Below are 20,835 nucleotides of genomic sequence, written 5' to 3' on the forward strand. Positions count from 1 at the left end.
TCAAGTGGACAACAAGAGAGGAAAAAATGGGGAAAGAAATTCTTACCGTTGAATACCTTCTTAGCTTCCACCTTAATGCTTATATGACATCCAAACATTTTATAAGGTCATTTGCTCTGGGATTAAATGAAAACACCAAAAACTTAGCCTTATATAAAACTTTCATGCTATACAAATGTTTCAACCGTTGTTGTTCAATCCACACAGTTTCCTATCACGTGGCTCACTTAATCTTGGATCTTGATCTTTTTTGATCTAATGTCTTAAAATGAGCTCAAAAAATAGATGAATAAGATGGATTCATTAAAAAACATCATGGTAGGCCCCACCTTGATTCCCAACTCCATGGGAAAGCCTTTCTCAGGAATTCCGGGTCATGACTTGGCATGTTATATGCATCAAAGCTTTTCTCTTTCCTTGCAACCCTAGCATTTTTCTTCTTTACATGTACGCACACTCACCGCAAGGGATGCTCAAACTCATGACCTTGTGTTGAAACTCGGTAGAGTCTAACTAGGGTTGTGTCAGGTCAGGTCTCTTAGCACCAATACCTAGTCTAACTGGGTTGGGTCTTGTTCGGTCTAACTCTAGTTGTTGAAGACTCAGATTCGAGTGCCAAATGGGTAACCATTGGGTCTTTGCATGTATGTCTTAAGTTGGGTTTGGAAAAATATAAAAGCATTTATACCGTTAGGCTCACCCCATGAATGATTTAGATTATAGACAAATGCGCTACTCTAACTCTAAGAAGTGCATGTTGGGTGCATAGGTTCTCTTATATCATCTGGCTCAAGTAACCGCATTTCTTCTGTTAGGATAACCAGTATGTGTTAAATATATATAGAATTTCTATTAAATAGACCCAACTTGACTGATCCAACCATACCTTAATTGGGTCTACGCATGAACTTAACCTGGACCCAACAAGACCCAAATTTTAACCAGGTCAAAAGATGAGATCTAAACTCAACCTAATTTCTCACATGATACAATAAATGAGACTTAGACCATTAATAACATGTTATTATTATTATTATTTTATATTTTTTACTTCACAAGGTAAATGGAATGTAAATGGGTAATTATTACTTTTCACACCTAATTGGAAAAAAAATTTACATGGTAATTATGCTTCGAAAACCATGGTGTAATTGGATCTTTACTCGGGGCTAAATGGTAGACTCACATGAGTTTCAACACTAAGTTCACTGGTTTGAATACCCCTTATGGTGTGTGTGGATGTATGCATCACCCGAGAAAAAACAAAAGAAGTGACGTAATTATGTTGAAATCATATCATAGCATAAAATTTGTTGGCCCCAACATTATGTATGTATTTGATCGATGTTGTCCATTTGATCTATACACTCATTTTAAGGCATGAGATCAAAATTCAAGTAAATAAAAAGCTCAAGTGGACCACACCTTAGGAAACAACATAAATTGGATGCATACTATTGAAAGTTAAAATAACCCTAGGCATATAGGGATGTGCACCTGTTATCCAACCTCTTCATAAGGCCACGTGGGCATAGATGATGGAAAAATACGAATATCAACTTCATCCGGAACATATTCGACCCCAAGAAGATTTGAACGGTTGACATTCAATCCTCCTAATTTCTAATGATGTGGTCCACTTGGGCTTTGAAACTACCTCAATTTTTTGGCTCATGCCCTAAAATGAGTGGGCAAAACAGACAAATGGGTGGATCAAACACATACATAGCAATGTTTCCGAATTATAGCATAAGTTAGCAGCGTGCCAAATAAGCTTAACTGCCAACATCCAGTGACTACTGCAAAAATGTAAATACAAGTGTAAGTTACAATTACTCCATTTACACCGTGTTTATACTGTAAATTGAAATTGAAAAACAAACAGGCTCTAAGGGCGTGTTTGATTATCCAATTGGTAGGGTGATGCTCCGTGAATGGTAATAAATATTTTCCTCCTTAATTGCCGTACTCTTCCCATAATTGATTTAATGGCTTACTTTTTTAATGTAAAACTGGTAAATATTGTAAAATATTTGTGAACCCATGTCATGTTCCTACACCGTTCACCGTTATGTCAAATGAATTTATGATATAAGCCAAAAAAAATGAGGCAGCTCAAGGCCTTAGATGTATGGGTTACCGGCCTGCCGACGGGACCGGCACCGAAAGCCATTACGACCGGTTGAGTTTTTCTCGTAGACCGGATTGGGAGTTTTTGACTCGTTTGTTTGACTTCTGACTTAGAGGTTGGAACAGGTCTCTCTACTCGGTTTAGACTCGTGTGTTAGTTTCGCACCATTTAAAAAATGGTGGGAACTTCACAAACGCATACCCGGCAATGTCTAAGTCAAACCAAAATCCAAACCGTCCAGATAACTTAACAACTGTGGGTGGGCATAATCTAAAAAAAAAAAAAAAATCACTGAGAAGATGATTTTATCCGTCTGATCTCTGCCTTTGAATTTGAAACACACTAATTTATTTTTAATCGTCCTATTAATATCCATCAATTGTATGGTTAGAAATGATTTATCAGTATGATTTTAGATATATAATCTATCTAAAATGGGACCCAATATTTGAACGGTATTTACAGCTGTACATCAGTTGTACACTGGAGGTGGATGAGTCACCACTGTTTTTAAATGGTGTAAACCTAACCGCTAGTCTAGAGATCTAGTCCAGAGGCTGCAAAAGGCCCTGCTACAGCTACTCCACCGAAGCATTGACTTGTAATTTCTGTAAGCCACGTTGAAGGAGAACACTAATTTTCAGAACTCGCCTAAACTAGTAGAAAATAAACGCATAAAAATTAAAATCTAAGCCGTTCGTCAGATGTTTAATTTGAATATATATTATTTTATGAAAAATCATGATGATCGGATAAATAATGTGGCCACTTCTTTTTTGAATAATGATCGTTGGTTAAATTGTTTTAACAGTCAGATTATTTTCTATCCGTGTGGTCCATATGATGATCATTCACTATGATATTTGCATATAAGGAATCTGAGAGGTTGCATCCTCATGATAAGAGGTTTGGATATCCTACACGTGTTCTAAATTCCCACTTGTAAGAGGCGACTGGTACTCAGTCGAGTGCAGCTAGCATGACTCCTTCCCCCACTGTTCTAACAGTCTCCAATATTCAGAGAAGCCGCCACGTTTACGCGCGCGGAACAGAAACGCAACACGAGTCACAATGTGGATGTCTGTGCGAGATCAGAGACGTTCATCACACGGTCCTTTATTGCATCGTACTGCCAAGTATGGCCTATCCACCCATCAAGTTAACTAGGAATGCAGATTACCGTTAATCAGGGGTCGTTATTTGATACTCGGGCTACTTATGATGCCTGATACTCAGGCAGTTAGAAAGCATACAAGGCATGCTAGATTGTTGAAACCGTCTTTAAGTCCCACAGTGAGATTGGTTGAAATAAAAGTCTAACCTCTGATTTGTGGACACTTGTTGGTTGAAGCAGGACCAATAAATGATTATTTCCAACCGTCTATTTTGTCATGAGGTGCGCTCGTATAGTATTACCCGGCTGCTGTGGGTCAACGTCAACTATGAATCTGATCCGACCGATTGATTGTGTCCTCCCCTCATTCCCACCGTAGAAACCAAAATTCAGGTCGATCCAAAGCCGAGGTGGGCCACAACGTAGGGAACAGTTTAAAATGATTCCCACGCCCTCTAAATTTTCATGGTACGTTGCACCCGGGTTTTCGGATGGTCTCTAAATTTTTGTGGTATCTGCTACCTAGCTATCTTATTTTTCGTCTAAAGCCTTAAGACAAAGGTTTGATAATGAGTTATGTGTTATATCCAAATTGTTCATCCATTTCGCTAACTCATCTTAAGGCTTGAGCCAAAAAATAAGACGGATCTAAGTATTAAGTGAAACACACTGTAACAAGCAGTGGTGGATTGAACGTCTACAGCTGAAACCCTTTTTAAAGTCACAGAAGTTTTGGATCGATATAATATTTTTAATTCAGCTCGCTGTAATAAATTAGATGGAAAAGAAACGTTATAACGGGCCCTGCAAATCTTTTAATGGTGAAAATATCTCCGTTCTTATTTGTGGTGTGGTCCAACGATCTTTGGATGTGATTTGTTTTTAGAATAATGCTATAAAATAATCCCTATAAATAAATAAACCATGTAGGTATAATAAGGGCCATGTAACTTTGATCTTTTTAAACCGTTCTTACGACTTGAAGCTCGAGGAGCCTCAGTAATCGTCTTCTTCTTCTCACTACACGTACCTACAGCAGCTGTGGCAGCCAATCCGCTTCCTTTATTTAATGTCCCTTAATTGGGGAAGCGGATTACGTGTTACCTAAGTAAACACATTAGTGGGTGTTACCCTTACCGTGGGACCCACTTTAATGACGTGTTGTATATCCACGCCGTCCATCCGCTTTTCCAGCCCGGTCTAGGATGTTTTCCCAAAAATCGAGTAGATCTAAATCTAATCGTTGACCACACCACCGGAAACTGGTGATTGAACTAACACCGTTAAAAATTCTAGGGCCCACAGTACTGCCCACCGTAATGTTTCTTTTCCATCCAAGCCGTTGATAATGTCAAAAAGACCGGGATGAAGGAAAACATAAAGTTCAACTTGCTCCAAAACTTTTGTGGCCCACAAAAAGCTTTTAATGGTCAATCGCCACTGTTTCCAGTGGTGTGGTCCACCTGAGATCTGCTTAAGGTTTGGGATCATGTCCTAAAATGACATGGGAAAACGGATGGACGGCCTGTACAAAAACTTAATTAAGGTGGGGCCCACTAGTAAAGGTAACACTCACTATAAGGTGTTACCCGGGGAACACCTAATCCGCATGGGAAGCCTCTGATGAATGTATTAGGTGGCAGATACGTAACCCAGTGGGCCCCACAAACAGTGGGGAAGATACAAATGGTTGACCTTCCCCTTCCTAACTATTCCTTGTGGAATAGCCCACATGAGGTTCCGTTCGCACTGATTCTTGGGCCAGGAAGCTAACATTGAAGGGCGCATCTAATGGACGGTTTTGATCTGATGAAACAGTTGAGGTGGGCCCCACAGACGGGTACCATATAAGCTCACCTCTTTCTTCAAACACGTGCCAACCAAAAACCATCACTCCACGGAATACACGCAGTGACCACCCTACGAACGCCCAGGATCTCACACGTATGTGACACGTAAGCATGCTCATCAGCACTCCCTCTCCAAACACCAACCCCCAACCTAAACGTGCGCACACGCTTAACCTACGCACTCGCTTCTTTTACAGCTCCCCATCTTTGACGCCTCTCTCTCTCTCTCTCACCTCCCCACTTCTCACGCAACTTCCACCTTCCAACCCTCTTTAAAAACCCCAAAAACACTCCATTCCCAAGCACCATTTCTCCTCTCCTCCTCTTTCTCTCAAACCCTCCAATTCCAACCTTCCATCTCATCTCCATCGAAATCCAATGGCTCTCCAAGCTCTAAACTCCCCAGTCTCCCCAACCCCCGTCCCCGAGCCATGGGCGAAACGCCCCCGCTCGAAACGCCCCCGAATCGAGACCGAAGAAGAGTACCTCGCCCTCTGCCTCGTCATGCTCGCCCGTGGGGCCCACCAGCCTCCATCCCAGCCGTTGCAACTCCCGTACAAGTGCTCCGTCTGCGGCAAGGCCTTCGCTTCCCATCAAGCTCTCGGCGGCCACAAGGCCAGCCATCGGAAGATCCCGCAGCCCGATGATGCTGCCTCCACGGCCACCGTCGCGACCGTTGGTGGTGTTAAGACCCACCAGTGCTCGATCTGCCTCAGGGAGTTCCCGTCCGGGCAGGCTCTCGGCGGCCACAAGCGGTGCCATTACGAGGGCAGCAGCGGCAGCGGCGCCGGCTCGGTCACGTTCGCGGCAGGTGGCAGTCCGGCGAGTCAACGCGATTTTGACTTGAACTTGCCGGCGCCGCCGGAGGTTGACTTTGATGGCGGCCGGATGTGTCAGATTTCCGGCAACGGAGAGGGCTGTTGATCAGATAGATGAATTCTTTATTTTGAAGAAGTTTTTGCTGATTTTCATGAATCTATTCTTTTTATTTTTTGTACAGAATACGTGGAGAATTCTTCATTCTTTGTTAACTATATTGTCTATCATGCGCCGTGGGGTGTCATGCGCATCTGTTGATTTGAATTGTCGAATAATGTTATAAAAAAGCTGTCATTGTTTGATTTTGGTGATGAATAGGTTATGGAATGCTAACTGGTAGAGATTTGCTGCTCCCCCACAAACACTGTTAATCACACGTTCCTACTAGGCAAGTGTGCCCCACACGCTATTCTAATAGCACGTGCCAACTTGGCAAGTTTGCATCTACGTGGGACAGTAGGTGGCCCCACATGCAAATTTTATTACAATTAATTAGGCGCGTGTGTGAGATCTGAGCTTTCCATCGGTGATCAACGCTTATAATATCTTCCATCATAAGACTATAGTCATTTCCAACTTTGGTGGGCCACAACATATCAAACAAAAATGATATGGCTTAAAGAGAATTATAACCGTCTATTTATTTTGTACAATGTGGCTAAAGAGAATTGTCTATTTCTTTAGGGAGAGGATTTAAGCCTTGAATTACAACACCTTTGAAAGCTTTAACCTCATGCATATATACATTTCATATGTTTTGCACGTGTGCATATGGATGTGTAGGGTTCTACATGTGTGTGGCATTGGCAAACCAACGAGATTAACATGGCTTTATATGTGCATGCAAGTATCATACCTATTAACTTTACATGCATGTCCATCATGATGAGCCCGACTCATCGACAACTTTAATCACCGATGCATTATGCCACATGTATGGGAACGTGTGATTTTTTTGTCCAAACGCAACGTAATAATTCGAAAGGCCAATTTAATATACTGAGCTAAGAATTTTTGTTGTAATAATAATAAATTTCACACTTAATCTAAATCATATACTTGGATATAAAGTCATATCTAATATTGATAGATGAGAATGAAACATGAATTTATGCATGTTATATCCTTCTAAAAATCTTAGAATGAAGAGGAGATTTTCTATATATGTGTAGGTAAGAGGATAAAGACTTTATTTTTGAGAATCTAGGTTATTTCACTCCGTTAAAACTCCTCCTACGGAAATTTTCAAAGTATAAGGGGCTGTTTGATTTCTGTTTCCAAGTGGTAAATACATGTAAATGTATGTCATTATTAATTACGTTTCCACCTATAACACTGTAGGCTGAAATTGTACTTGAATGATGGTGTTTGGTTGCATTCCACAAGCACTGTAAATGGCAGTCATTACTGCTTGATGGGTGTTTGTTTTTAAATGTGGAAATGTGTTGCATGAGCACTGTAACATGCAGTCATTACAATGCTACCGAAGTAACGTCACCAAGCGTTATGGGGCCACCATGAAGTATGTGTTGCATCCACACCATCCATATATTTGGATGGATGATTTTAGGGCATGATCTAAAGAATGAGGCAGATCCAAGGTTTTAGTGGACCCCACCATAGAAAACAGAGGGTATAGTGACGCCACCGTTGGAACCTTCTGAAGGTCCACCATGATGTTTATCAGAGATCAAACTGTTCATATGTAAATGCACACATGAAAGAAGGGAAAACACAAATATTAGCACGGTGGGCAAAAACTTGTGGCCCTTTGAACTTTTTAATGGTGGGAGTCACTCTCTCTACTATTTTCTGTTACAGGGTCCCACTACAGGCTTGGATTTGCCTCATTCTTTGGATCATGCCCTAATATGTTATCTCCAAATGGATGGACGGTGTAGATTAAAAACATACGTCACTGTGGGGCGCCTATAACTTGGTGACGTCACTTTGACACTAGCTACTCAACATGTCAGACGCATCCGTGTCTACACCGTCTTGGGTGAAACGAGAGCCGCACCTAATCCACTTCCGCTTAATCATGGGTACTCAGAAAGGATGCCACTGTAAGGCCTCCTCCCAAATGCTTGAAAAACCCACAAGTGCGATAACTCCGAACCAACAATCCTATAAGGTGGCCCACAAGTATTCTATGGTACAAGCTGCAAGCAGTTCTTCGTATATGGTACAAGTATTCTATGGTATTTGTAGTTCAGATCCTACTGTTAAAACTAAATATAGTTGCTATAACGGTCCACATAGTAAATTAATACCACGGAAATCAATTGGTTTTCACATAGCTTTGGGTAAACATTTATGCTAGAGACATGAATCAGGCCTTCCATCACTTGCATGTCTTATCCAACACCCTGTAAAACATGACATATCAATTTACCAAATAAGATATTGCAAAGCAAAAGGCCAAGACATCGCAAGAACATCCTATTGTGTTTTACATCAACATGATACAAGAAATGTATCTAAATAATGTCAGATAAATGTTGTCTATTGTTCGTCATTTACCATTACAACTTTAATGGTTCATAGAGATAAGTTGAACCACCATAATGACAAGCAATACGCCTAGTAGGAACAAAGTGCAGTACCGTCGTCTTCATTGGATCTGATCTTCGCCTTCAAATGTAGAGGATTTGAAGTTGAGGCCCCATAATCTGAGGCATTTTTTATGGCTAATATGATTAATTTGAAATTCCTGGTCATGCAACGCCTGATATATAACCCCAGTGGAATTCACCATTTAGCATGTTCGGATGTTGTGGTATCGCACTAAAAGCCTCCCATGCACAGATCACCATTTCTTGCGACTTGTACGATTTGAATAGCCCCGCGAAACCCGTTTACTTCGGCATTACATTCCTCCCATGTAAAGTAAATACTAAGTCATCTTCCCCTGAATACAACGTAGACCTTTTCCATTTAAAATGAAAAAACAATTTTCATTAGAAAACAAATATATATTTAAATATTACCATAAATAGAGGCGTTAGAGGAAAAAAATAGGACATTAGATGAACGGTCAAAACATAATTAAAATACTTTTTGGAAGTAAATATAGCATAAAAACTTTCATAAAATATCACACACAAAAAAGAGTACTATCTTTATCAAATATTAAACAAGCATAGCAAAGTGTCTAAAATTCAGGAGATAACATCATAACATAACGTCGAATCGTCCAAAAAGAAAAAAGAAACCATGTATCAAATGTTTGTGATAGGTGCATCCAGCAAAAACTATTAATTTTCTCCTATGGCGGCCCGAGTACATCACTAATTGGACTTCATTACCTCCTATGATTAGGAAGGTTAAGGAAAGTGACACCATATTCTTCCTCATTGGAAAGAAGTTTTGTTGCGCAAAGTATTTATTTCCCGTTTAGTTCATCCAACTGCTTTAGCTCTGGAATGATACTATTCGTTCTTGCAAAATTCTTTTCCTTTGACATATTTGAGACAATCGATTATAGAGCTTCAGCCATGTCAGTCAAACCATGACCAATCACATCTGTTGGAGGAGTTGCCCTCAACCTCTTCCTAGAGTTTGCACTACCGTTTGTCATGTTGGAGTTGTTTTCCTTTACTGGTGGAGTCAAATGTGGTATATTGGCGCCTTCACGACTGTCCCACGACCATTAAATATTTGGGCCACTGTCCCCAAAATCATCAGATCCAAGATCAACTGATATGGAATTAAGGTCCATAGTTTGTGTCATCAGATCATCTGGATCCACTAAGCTACCAAAAGATATCGTGTTAAAAATATAATTTCCGATCGCACATCTTTTACTAGTAGCAATATCGTCCTCAAAAATATACTCCAAATCATCGTATCTTGAACAAAGCTTACTACGAACATGTTGTGCGTATGGGTGTGACTATTAAGAAAACAAGAACAACAAATGTCAAGGTAAGGGAGATATAGTCGGCCTAAATTATATTTTAAATCAATATACAAATTTGAAAAAGAATATTGCTTCTCATCTTTATGTAGTCCACCTAAACATCATCCGTTGCGACCACCACCTTCAAACTATCATCCCACTCCAAACCACTAGCATTGCGTAAATCGCTAATTGTAAAGTAAATTTTTTTCACAGTGCGTAAGCGGTTAAGGACGTTTTGAAAGTGAGAATCATCCCTAATTTATCTATGATATTGTCAACGACAGGTTTGTATGTCTCTTTCTTAAAATCATGCCCACTCTTTTTTCCATTTGCAACTTGCTCCATTAAACTATCGATAAAACAGTTGTCTATGTCATTTGTCCAACGAAGTATACCGCCCGGGGAAGGTACATCATCTACTGATTTTCTTGTATTCTTCTTTAGTGTCCTTTTCAGTGTTGTTACATGACATCCTCCAATTCGCCTTGTAGGTGTTGATGGTTGGGATCTCACGTTTATTGAAGTTGCTGAGGAGGTATCTTCAACTATCTAAAAAAAAAGAAGTAAATTTTTGCACAATCCATAAGAGAGAAATGAATCAATAGTCTACAGTGGGCAAAATGTTCATTGTAATATTGACTGCGAATGCATAATAAAAATATACAATGACTAATATACGATTAACCTAAATTCAATACCATCTTCGCAATATTGTATACGGCAAAAGAAAATAATAATCCTTAGGTTGTGATTGTGTTACATTATACAAAATTGATAAATAACTTAAACCCTTTAACTCACTGATCATTCCACATCCTTTGTGCAATGTCGTTACGAAATGTCAGTCATGCATCTCTCTCCACCTGAGTGGCATTAAGCACATTGCGATCGTCAACGATAGTAGAATTCTCCAACGTTGATAGAAACACTCCTACATCACCATCTCTTGATGTACCATCATCATCCACAATTTCGTCATCTCCTGACAAACGAATAAAATTGTGAAAGACACAACAAGTGAGCATAATCTTGACTTGTGTGAGTAAAGGGTATCGTGGAGCCATCTTTAGAATGAGAAATCTAGCCTTTAATGCACCAAAGCATGCTCAAAAATGTTTCTGAGTTACACATGGCGATAATTGAAAAGTTCTTTTGCATTTGTGGGATTACGTCCGATACAATATTCATTGAAATGGTAATGTACACCTCGATATGAAGCCATAAATCCAGGAGAATGAGCATACCCAGCATCAACTATATAATTTTTACCTACAGTGTATAGTTGAATAAGTTTCAATCAGTGATGAGTTAACGTAATTTATCAAGTACAAGACATTAGTCTATATGTGACGTTATCTTGACGTATTGCAAAACAATCATGTTTATTGGTCAAAGTACTTTGTAGGACGCGTGCATCTGAAAGGGATCCCTCCCAACCTGCAAGCATATAGACAAATTTCATATTAAGATCACAAACGGCTATTACATTCTGAGAAATTATCCATTTTCTATTACGGTAGACGTCACTCTCATTACTAAGAACAAATGCAGGTACATGCGTACCATCTATTGCACCAATACAATCTTAAAGTACATAGTATGTAAAAAAAATGAATTATAAAGTGAAAAAATATAAAACTTCATGAGCGAAATTGCAAATCAAGAGAAAAAGTACTCACCTGAAAGTAATTATTCCAATTTGAATTACTAGTAATCTCAAGTGGAGTTTTTGGACTGGGTAGCTGTACATGGACTGGGTATAAAGACACTATTGCATTTAGAACCCGATTGAAATAACGACTAACCGTTTCACTGGACTTTATGAATCGATGTCTAATCACTCTGTTACGCACATTATGTCCTAAAGTATGGAGGAACATTATAAGTTGTTCTTCCATGCTTACATGCTTCACATCAGTCAAACCGTTCTTATCCCATAGAATAGAGCATAGGTTGAAAAAAGTTATCTTCCTCATTCTTAACTTGGAGATGCATTCGTTGTCTGAAGCCTTAATTATTCCGTTGATGATTCAAGCTCGTCATTATCAGCATGCGTGGTGGATTTCGAAACAAATAGTTGCGACAATATTCTCCAGCTGCCATGGCTGCTGACGTAGATGCAAATATAATAACAAACATATTCATCTCCTCTTCCGTCCATTCACTAGGATCCATTGTTTGAGGATTATAGTTTCTACATAATATAATCTCCCAAAATCAAGGACTTGGGTTCCTTCTTCTACATGTGAATTAAATAGTTCCATTCTATAAATTACGATAATACGGACAAATTTAAAGCCAATACCAATAAATTAGAGTTTTAATTCCACGTTGAGTGGAATGGTAGAACAGGAATCATGTAGCGGACCCCAATTAGTTGGGAAAGTTTAAGAAATATGATGGACTAAAATATTAGAAACTATTAGGATTTGTGTTCTTGTTTTGATGCTCATTTTTTTTTATTGAAATTGTAGAATTTTGATCACTTGTATACAGATCTTGTCTTCCGTTCTCCTGGGTTTGGGTGACGAGTACGTTCTCATGAGGAGGATGACACTGAGAATGTGGAAACATGCAGTGGATTGGTTCAGAATGAGTAAGTATGACTAGCTTGGTATAGCTTGTAGTCATGATTATAGTTCTTTTTGAATGCATCATTGACACCCTTGCCTCCAACATTTACAAACCGATTTCGGTGTTATATCTTATCACTGGTGTATCAGGCTATTACAGTCTGATATAATTATATATATATATAGGGAAATAGTACTATGAGGTTGAGCTATGTGGGCCCCACCGTTATGTGTATCAAACATCTACATCATGCATATGATGAGTCCCCTTTAGTTTATAGTATATCCCGAAAATCAACCATATACGGAATTTAGGTGGGCCATACCATCTAAAACCATGTGAGGACATGCCTAAAACATATAAAATCACTTGGTGGGGCCTACCTTAGTTTTGGATGCAGCTGAAACTTGGTCTAAACCCTCATCCAAGTGGGACACACACAATGGATGGGATGGATTTGTGAATCACATCTCGGTGGGCCTAATAAAGTATTATGAATGTTTTAATGGGAAAATAACCCCTCTCAATTATTGTATGTGGTGTGGCCCACCCAAGTCATGCATGGACTTGATTTTTAAGCTCGTGGCCCACCATGTAATGGTGCATCTAAGGTAGATGTTCGATACACATCACGGTCGGGCCCACACAACTCGACCTCATAGGAAGTTCCTATAAGGTCGACCTTATAGTACCATAGGTGATTCATATAAGTTTCAGACGAAATGTCAAACCATGCAAGTGTATAGTCTTCTGTTCACTTTCAAATTCACAAATAGATGGTTCACTTTCAATAAAAAGAAGATATCACAAGCGGTAGTTATCTAATAGCTTTTTTTTAAAAAAGAATTCTCACCTACCAGAAATGAAAAATAGGAATGTCTGTTATAATAGATTGTTCAAACGAGGCCATAGAAGTTATGTAGGCATGTAGGTGTTGAATGTTCACAATTTTTGGTAGTCCAGTGGAGCACAGAGATAATTTCAAGACATCCATCTCCTGTCATTGGTGATATGATGGCTTTGATAGATCAAGTCGGCGATATCGTCAGGCGTACGAGGATCTATAAGTAGGGTAATGTTGAATAACTACCATGTGATCTCAGTTTGGCTCACCTCCTATGTATTTAGTACAATCCACGCCGACCAATTGTTTAAAAATAAAAATTAAGGCGTTTAACGTAAAAATGAAGCTTCAGAGAGGATCAAGTGGATCATACCACGGAAAAGACCATTAGATTTGATTTCCACCGTTGATATTATGATAAGCCCAACGGTGAGGTTAATTTATCATCCATCCTGTTTATTAAATCTTCTAGACATGGATGAAGGAAAAAAAAAAAAAAAAACAATCTAAGCTACAATCAAAAAGTGCTTGGCCCATATGAAACATTCAACAGTAGAAGGGCCATCAACGATGTTTACCGTAGACTGTTCAAACTGAACAATGGATAACCATAATTTTTAGGCTCAACCCATAAAATCATCCGATAAAATAGATGGATGGAACAGATCTTCTGGATAGATCACGATGGACCTATGCAGTTCTGTAGAATACGATCCGCTTCCGCTTACATCCATGATTTCCGCCGATTGCAAGATCAGTGTGACTTCTTCCTGTGTATTGCAAGATTTTCCTGCAGTAAATCCATCCAAAAATTCAAACGGCGGTAAGGTTTCTAATAGGGGTAATTACGTCTATTTCCTTCTGGTATTGTAAAATTAAATAGGCCCTAAGAGTCCATCTCTTTGAAATAATATGCATATGTAGTACGATCAAAGCGAACCATTCCTTACATTTCTAAACTGATCATAATTACGATGAAGCTTATCATCATGCTCTATCCAAATAATCCAATGGTAATACACAAACCATTGATCATGTGAGGCCCACTTAATAAATATTTTATAAAACATATTTATTTAAAACCTCATAATAGGTACTAATTAAATTTTAAAATTACTACTGTTGGATGATATGAGCAATGCTTTTGAGATCCTATCCATCAAACCACCAATATTAAATTATCATAATCTTCATTATATTTAATCTTTTCAAAGTGAAACAAATCATAATCATGAATACCAGTAGTCTCAACGAAATAAATCTAAGACATATAGGTTTGGTATGAAGATGTGATCACACTTGCCTATCTTCAAGTGATCTTATTGTCTCCATTAAGAGCTTTATATGTTTCTAATAAGACACAAAATTTTACTTACTTAAAATGACTGCATACACTGAAAGAGAAGCAGAAAATAAACTATATGACAAAATCATTAATAATAAATAAATGAAATGTACATATGTATGTATGTATACAAACTAGATTGACTAAACTCCCACTAAACAAACACATCTTAAAGATCGATAACTCATATAAAATTTACTGCTTTTTAAATAGCATGTTGATAAATTGTATAAACACTTAACGATTCTTTACTATTTTTTCACAACAAGATACTTTATGTCAACAATCTTTCACCTAGATAAGTGTTTGTTGTTATTGAAAAAGTTAAATGCAGCTAAATTATCACATAAAGTTCTCATAAGTTTCAAGATAAACTCCATAACCAGTAAACTAAAAAAAACAACTCTTAAGAAACCTAATATTTATAGTTTTCACAATTCTAATGAAGTGGAAAAGTCAATAAAATTTGAAATCTTTCAACAATTTTTAGTATCTAATGAAGAAATAATTGTCTTAGGGTCAAGTTTTTTTTTTCTTGCTAATTGTATAGCTCTGCTTTCAAGCGACAACCCATACATGAAAATATTACAAACTGGGCTTTCTCTCAGTCCACACTTCAAACAAGGTTTTTGATACAGCCTTGCTTAGAATTTGATTAAAGATATGCATTATAGAATTAAAGAAGTCACCTCATAAAAATTTTGATAATATTAAATTATAAATCATGATGCACATTATGGCCTTTATAGTACACTTGTAGCTTTAAGCTACACCATTATGTCCTGATTTTATAGGAATGGTGAATTGAGCGACGATACTACAATTCTATAGATATTTAACTAAGGGCCCTGTATTTTGCCATAATTCATCATACCTTATATAGTATTTACCATCATCGTCAGATCTAACAACTTTAATTTATTTGTTGAAATGATTTTCAATTTCAGCTTTATAAATCTCAAATTTATCTTGAGCATCTAATTTTCTATTTTAAGGTATAGATACGCATAGTGAGAGTATCATAAATGAAGATAATATTTTTTGTCATTCCAAGATGTAGTAGGGAATGGTCTGTACATAACTGTATATATTATCTCTAATAGTCCTTCATTTTTTTTTATAAAACTCTTTTTCCTGGTCCTTATCTACTTTTATTAGTGCAGTCAATGCATATTCTAAAGTTTGAAAATTCTAAAGAGTGGAGAATTCTTTCTCGCACAAGCCATTCCATCCTCTCATAAAAGATATGACCTAATCGCTTATGCCATAATATGAAAAAAAATTATTTTCTAATCCTCACTTATATATAAAGAACTAATGTTGTAAACATATAAAGCATTCAAGTCTAGCTGATAAATATTATTAAGTGTTATTGCAAAAAACATTTGAATCATTACAAATATAAGGCTTCCCATTTTCAAATATATATATATATATATATATAACTGCATCTATTTAAACAAGAAATAGAAACTAAATTATGCTTTATGGAAGGCACACAAGTTGTATATTCTAGTTCTAATATGTGAACAGATGCTAACTTAAGCTTATATTATTAGGAATATTTTAATTTCCATGCTTGTTGAGATTTGAATTTTGATTTTATTTTCTTTAATAATTAGAGATAATACATTTGTATATATACACCTCCATATTGTATTGAAATATGCAAGAAAAATAATTAACTATATTCGTTTTGCATCCTTTAAAAATTTTTATGGTGTCAGAGCCTTTGATCCAACACTCTTGATCATTCAACATATTCCCCTTGCCAGATATTTTCATATTTTTTTTTATAATTCATCTCATCTATCTTTGATATCACTGTTAACATTTTGTCTCCACAACTAATTTGAAACAATCCAAGCATGAGGAGCTTGATTCATCATTATCAACTAATATCAAATCCTCCAAACCCTTGTGGAATCTACTCTCAATTCCAAACCCCCTTTCTCCAACACTAAAACTTGTACGCACTACCCCATGCCACCGCTGCATAATTTGCCCGTTACGTCCATCGCTGTAGAAGAATCAGATGGTGCTTTTGGGATTTTTAGAAGAACTTGATGCTACTTATGCGTAATCACTATCCCTAACAGTGTCGGCCGGTTAAACGACAACCACCAACAATATTCTCTGCTCTCGATCCCTCGTCGGATCTCTGTTGTAACCCATCTTTCAACCCTTTTTTTCAGTCGTGGTGACCTCCACCGCCGATTGCAACCAACATCTCCCATCAGCTATGGACACCCAAAACCACTTAAGAATTTCTCAAATCCTGATCGTATGTTTCAAATTTGAATTGATATCATCAAATTGCAAGATTTGAACCTGTTAAAGAAGGCTTGGGACCCACTCTTTGACTTGCTCATCTACATCTACATCTGACTAATAGTGGCTAACGGTTTGGTTGTGGCTCACTAGATCAATGTCTTTTATTCCTTTTCTTTTGTAGCCCATCTCTAATCATATATTATGTATTCTTTTTTTTATCAAGGTTCCGCTTTCTGGTGATAGCTTGAAATCCTACACATTGCTGGTCTCTGGGAACATGATTGGAATCCACGTTGGGGCCCACAATCCAGACTCACTATCCATTGCCTTGCGTATTGCTACTATATCAAGTTGATCATAATTTGCTGCCTGCATTTAGATCATTGGGCCATTCGGATCTATTATTGGAACCCATTGCCTTTGGTGTGAGAAGCGTGAAACTCATGTGCTGCTGGTTTGCTCATCTGTCATATGGGCCTGATTGTTGTTTTAACGTTATCTATAGTGACATGCTTGGTATTATACTTTTTTGTTAAAGAAATTTGTTTACTAGCTGCTTGTGCCTCTCAATATATTTAAATAATTTTTTCTGGTGTGTTCTTTCCTATTTCGTGGCTACTCCATCTAGTATGTTTGTTTTTTCAGTCATCTCTTCTCCTCCTATCACTTGTATCATAAATAGTGGTGTCTCTACTCACACATCACCTAATGTTTCTCTCTCTCTCTCTCTCTCTCTCTCTCTCTCTCTCTCTCCACACAAACTATTAATGCTAAACCCATCATATTACCAAATAGATATATCACTCCCATTACTCATATTGGCTCTATTTCTTTATCTTCATATCTAATTATATATGATGTTCTTTATCTTCCAAACTTTCATTTTAATCTTTTATCTGTTAGTCGGTTTATAAAAAGTACAAATTGTGCTATCATTTTTCACCTTTTGTACTTTTCAGGACCTGTCATCAAGAAAGCTACATGGAGTAGGTGAAGTACGAGATGAACTCTACCACTTCCATCCATCCCCTGTCTCCGCACCAATAATCATGCTCGTTACTCAATCTACCAGCTCCAACCTTTGGTATACCATCTTTGTCACGCCCCAAACTCGAAAATTTAATTCACAGGAATTCCAATCGCCGAATCTGGTGCCGACAGCCTCCATAGTACCCCATTCTCGGATCCTAGCGTTCATACGCCAGATTCCGATCCTGGGATCCTACAAGGAGGATTTTTTTTATTTATTTATTTATTTATTTTTTTGCCAATGTACATTTATCTTGTAATAAGCATAACCACAAGGGTACCCAAATCATACAGGCAATAACATCATCATCACATATCCACTAATATAATCATTGAGTACAATGCTGAAAGGAAAAATACATAAATCGAAAGTCAAGCTCCAGAAGACCGTTGCACACTCCAAGCTCTACAATGCTGCAACCTAACATCTCCTGCACGCATCTATCGTGCATAAGCTTATAGAAAGCTTAGAGGGTGGTGCAAGTGTGTGCATAAGATAAGTGCCAAGTATTCAATACAATGCCATCATCATATAAGACCGGAAATACTGGTGATCCATAAATCGAACAATATCAGAATAAACAGATATACGAACAAGATCATGAATTATCAGAGTAAGCAGAAATATTGATAAGTGCATAAATCATACAATATTAAAATACACACTACAAATTAGTATGCAAATGAAGAGTCGTAGAGAGCCAAATATCAGATGCAGAGGATGCAATGCAATATACATTCCTGATAAGTAAAATGAATAGCATCAACCATACCATATGCTGCGGATGTAATGCAACATGCAGTGCAAATGGAATGACTATGCTGGAGTGTGAAGTCGGTATGGTAGTACGTAGTATCACAGGCTATGGGGTCCATCACAATGGACTTCTATCCAAACTAGTCCCATACCTAATTTGGATGGTCAGACCCAATGTGGTAAACTCCTGATCTCAGGTTAGTCGCGCGCCCCAACCGAAATCCTGGCCATTGCGAAGGTACACGTAACAAATAGTTGCGCACCACCAGCCCGAGTGGATAGTGAATGATGAATGAATGAATGGGTGTGCAACTCCTACTCACTAAGTCCACATATCAGCACGGTTTATCTCTGGGATCATCACCGGGGTTTAGTACACTCCAAATGGCACTGCCGCTCTCCCAGCCGCACAGTCCAAGTGAGCGTAAGAAACCTCACTATCCGCCTGGCCAATAGTCTACCAATACCTATCCGGCATGTCGATAGCGGACCCATTCACGAGCTGGTCAAACTCAGCCTAGTATTGCCCCCTACCCTCGGGCGAGTAAGGCCACACCCCCTCCCAACCGACCACGACACAGTGGGAGACGCGGCCTCCTGGTATTCGGCACTCGGGCGCTCATGTATCCACTCGGTCTCGACGTTGGGGCGTCTCCTGGCCACGGAGGTTTAGGGATTTTCACCCAGGGACATCTATGGCGCCCGTATGCTAGAACCAAACATTTTCGGTGTCCCATTTGGCCATCCACGATATGCCTGTGGAGGCTACGACCCTGATGTCGCTAGGGCACAAAGTAATCATAATGCGAGATGCATGAGTCATACAATCCAGTCATACATCAATCCTGCGCACACCGCGTACTCATGTGAGATAACCTCCACCTATCAGGGAGTCTCATAACAACATGCTCAATGACATACGCAATGATCAACCACATCTCATAACAAACATGCAGATGATGCGATGGGCATGTATCATGATGCTATGCTGTCACGTACTCATAATCAGTATCAACAACCGGCATCGACAATCGGCCTCGACAATGTAGACATTTGCCCAACATTGCCCCCAAGGAATGACCCTCATGGATCCTAACATATAGTGGGCCCATGACCTCACACAAGGGCCAAATATAGAACACCATGGGCCTTACTCAAGAGCTTAATACATATCACGATAGGCCTCTCACATGGGTCTCATATACATCACAATGGATTCCATCGCCTGAACCTCAAATGCATCACAATGGACCTCAACTACGGATCACATATACATCTATGGGTCTCGACAATCGGCCTCGGCAATCAAAAATCGGTAATCTGCCTCGATCGATAATCAGCCTCGATCGGCAATCAATAATAAGTTGCAACAAATCAGAATCGGTAATCGGCCTCGATCGATAATCAGCCTCGATCGGCAATCAATAATAAGTTGCGACAAATCAGAATCGGTAATCGGCCTCGATCGATAATCAGCCTCGATCGGCAATCAATAATAAGTTGCGACAAATCAGAATCGGTAATCGGCCTCGATCGATAATCAGCCTCGATCGGTATTAGGCAATCTGCCAAGACAAATCAGAATCGGTAATCAGCCTCGATTAATAATCAGCCTCGATCCATATTAGGCAATCGGCAGATCAAGGCCTAAGGGAAGGTCACAGTGTGGACATCTAATCAATATTGCTCCCGACGAGTGGCCCACACAGGGCCAAACATATAGCAGGCCCATGACCTTACAGAATGGTCTCATAAATCAAGTGGGTCGCATCACATGGGCCTAATGCACATCGCTATGGGCCGCATCATATGAGCCAGAAATACATCTCGATGGGCCTCATCACATGAGCAGGAACATTTCACAATGGCCTTACTAAATGGGTTAGAAACACATCTCAATGGGCCACGACGTATGAGCCGAGTATACATCACAATGGGCCACGACGTATGAGCCGAGTATACATCACAATGGGCCACGACCCATGGGCCGCAACCCGTGGGCCTCAAATACAAGCGGGCCACATAATGGGGCCCATATATAAACCTCAGGTGGGCCCTGCTCATGGGCTTCAAATACATAACATGTGGGCCCTACCCATGGGTCTTATACGCATCAAATGGGTCACGCGTCATGGGCCCAATACGTGTCTCAATAGGCCTTGCATCAATGGGCCGCACTAATGGGCCTCGTACA

The 20,835-nt window shown here is 38.9% G+C and overlaps 1 protein-coding gene across 1 annotated transcript; it reads left to right on the plus strand.

Annotated features, from left to right (window-relative positions):
• The first annotated feature begins 5,322 nt into the window (after window positions 1-5,322).
• On the plus strand, window positions 5,323-6,255 carry LOC131229446 (zinc finger protein ZAT10-like). The gene has a single exon (XM_058225407.1). It carries the CDS (start codon window positions 5,474-5,476, stop codon window positions 6,017-6,019), a length of 546 nt encoding a protein of 181 aa, XP_058081390.1. The 5' UTR covers window positions 5,323-5,473; the 3' UTR covers window positions 6,020-6,255.
• Window positions 6,256-20,835: the final 14,580 nt, after the last annotated feature.

Source organism: Magnolia sinica, chromosome 16, assembly GCF_029962835.1.
Source record: "Magnolia sinica isolate HGM2019 chromosome 16, MsV1, whole genome shotgun sequence".
Lineage (NCBI taxonomy): Eukaryota > Viridiplantae > Streptophyta > Magnoliopsida > Magnoliales > Magnoliaceae > Magnolia > Magnolia sinica.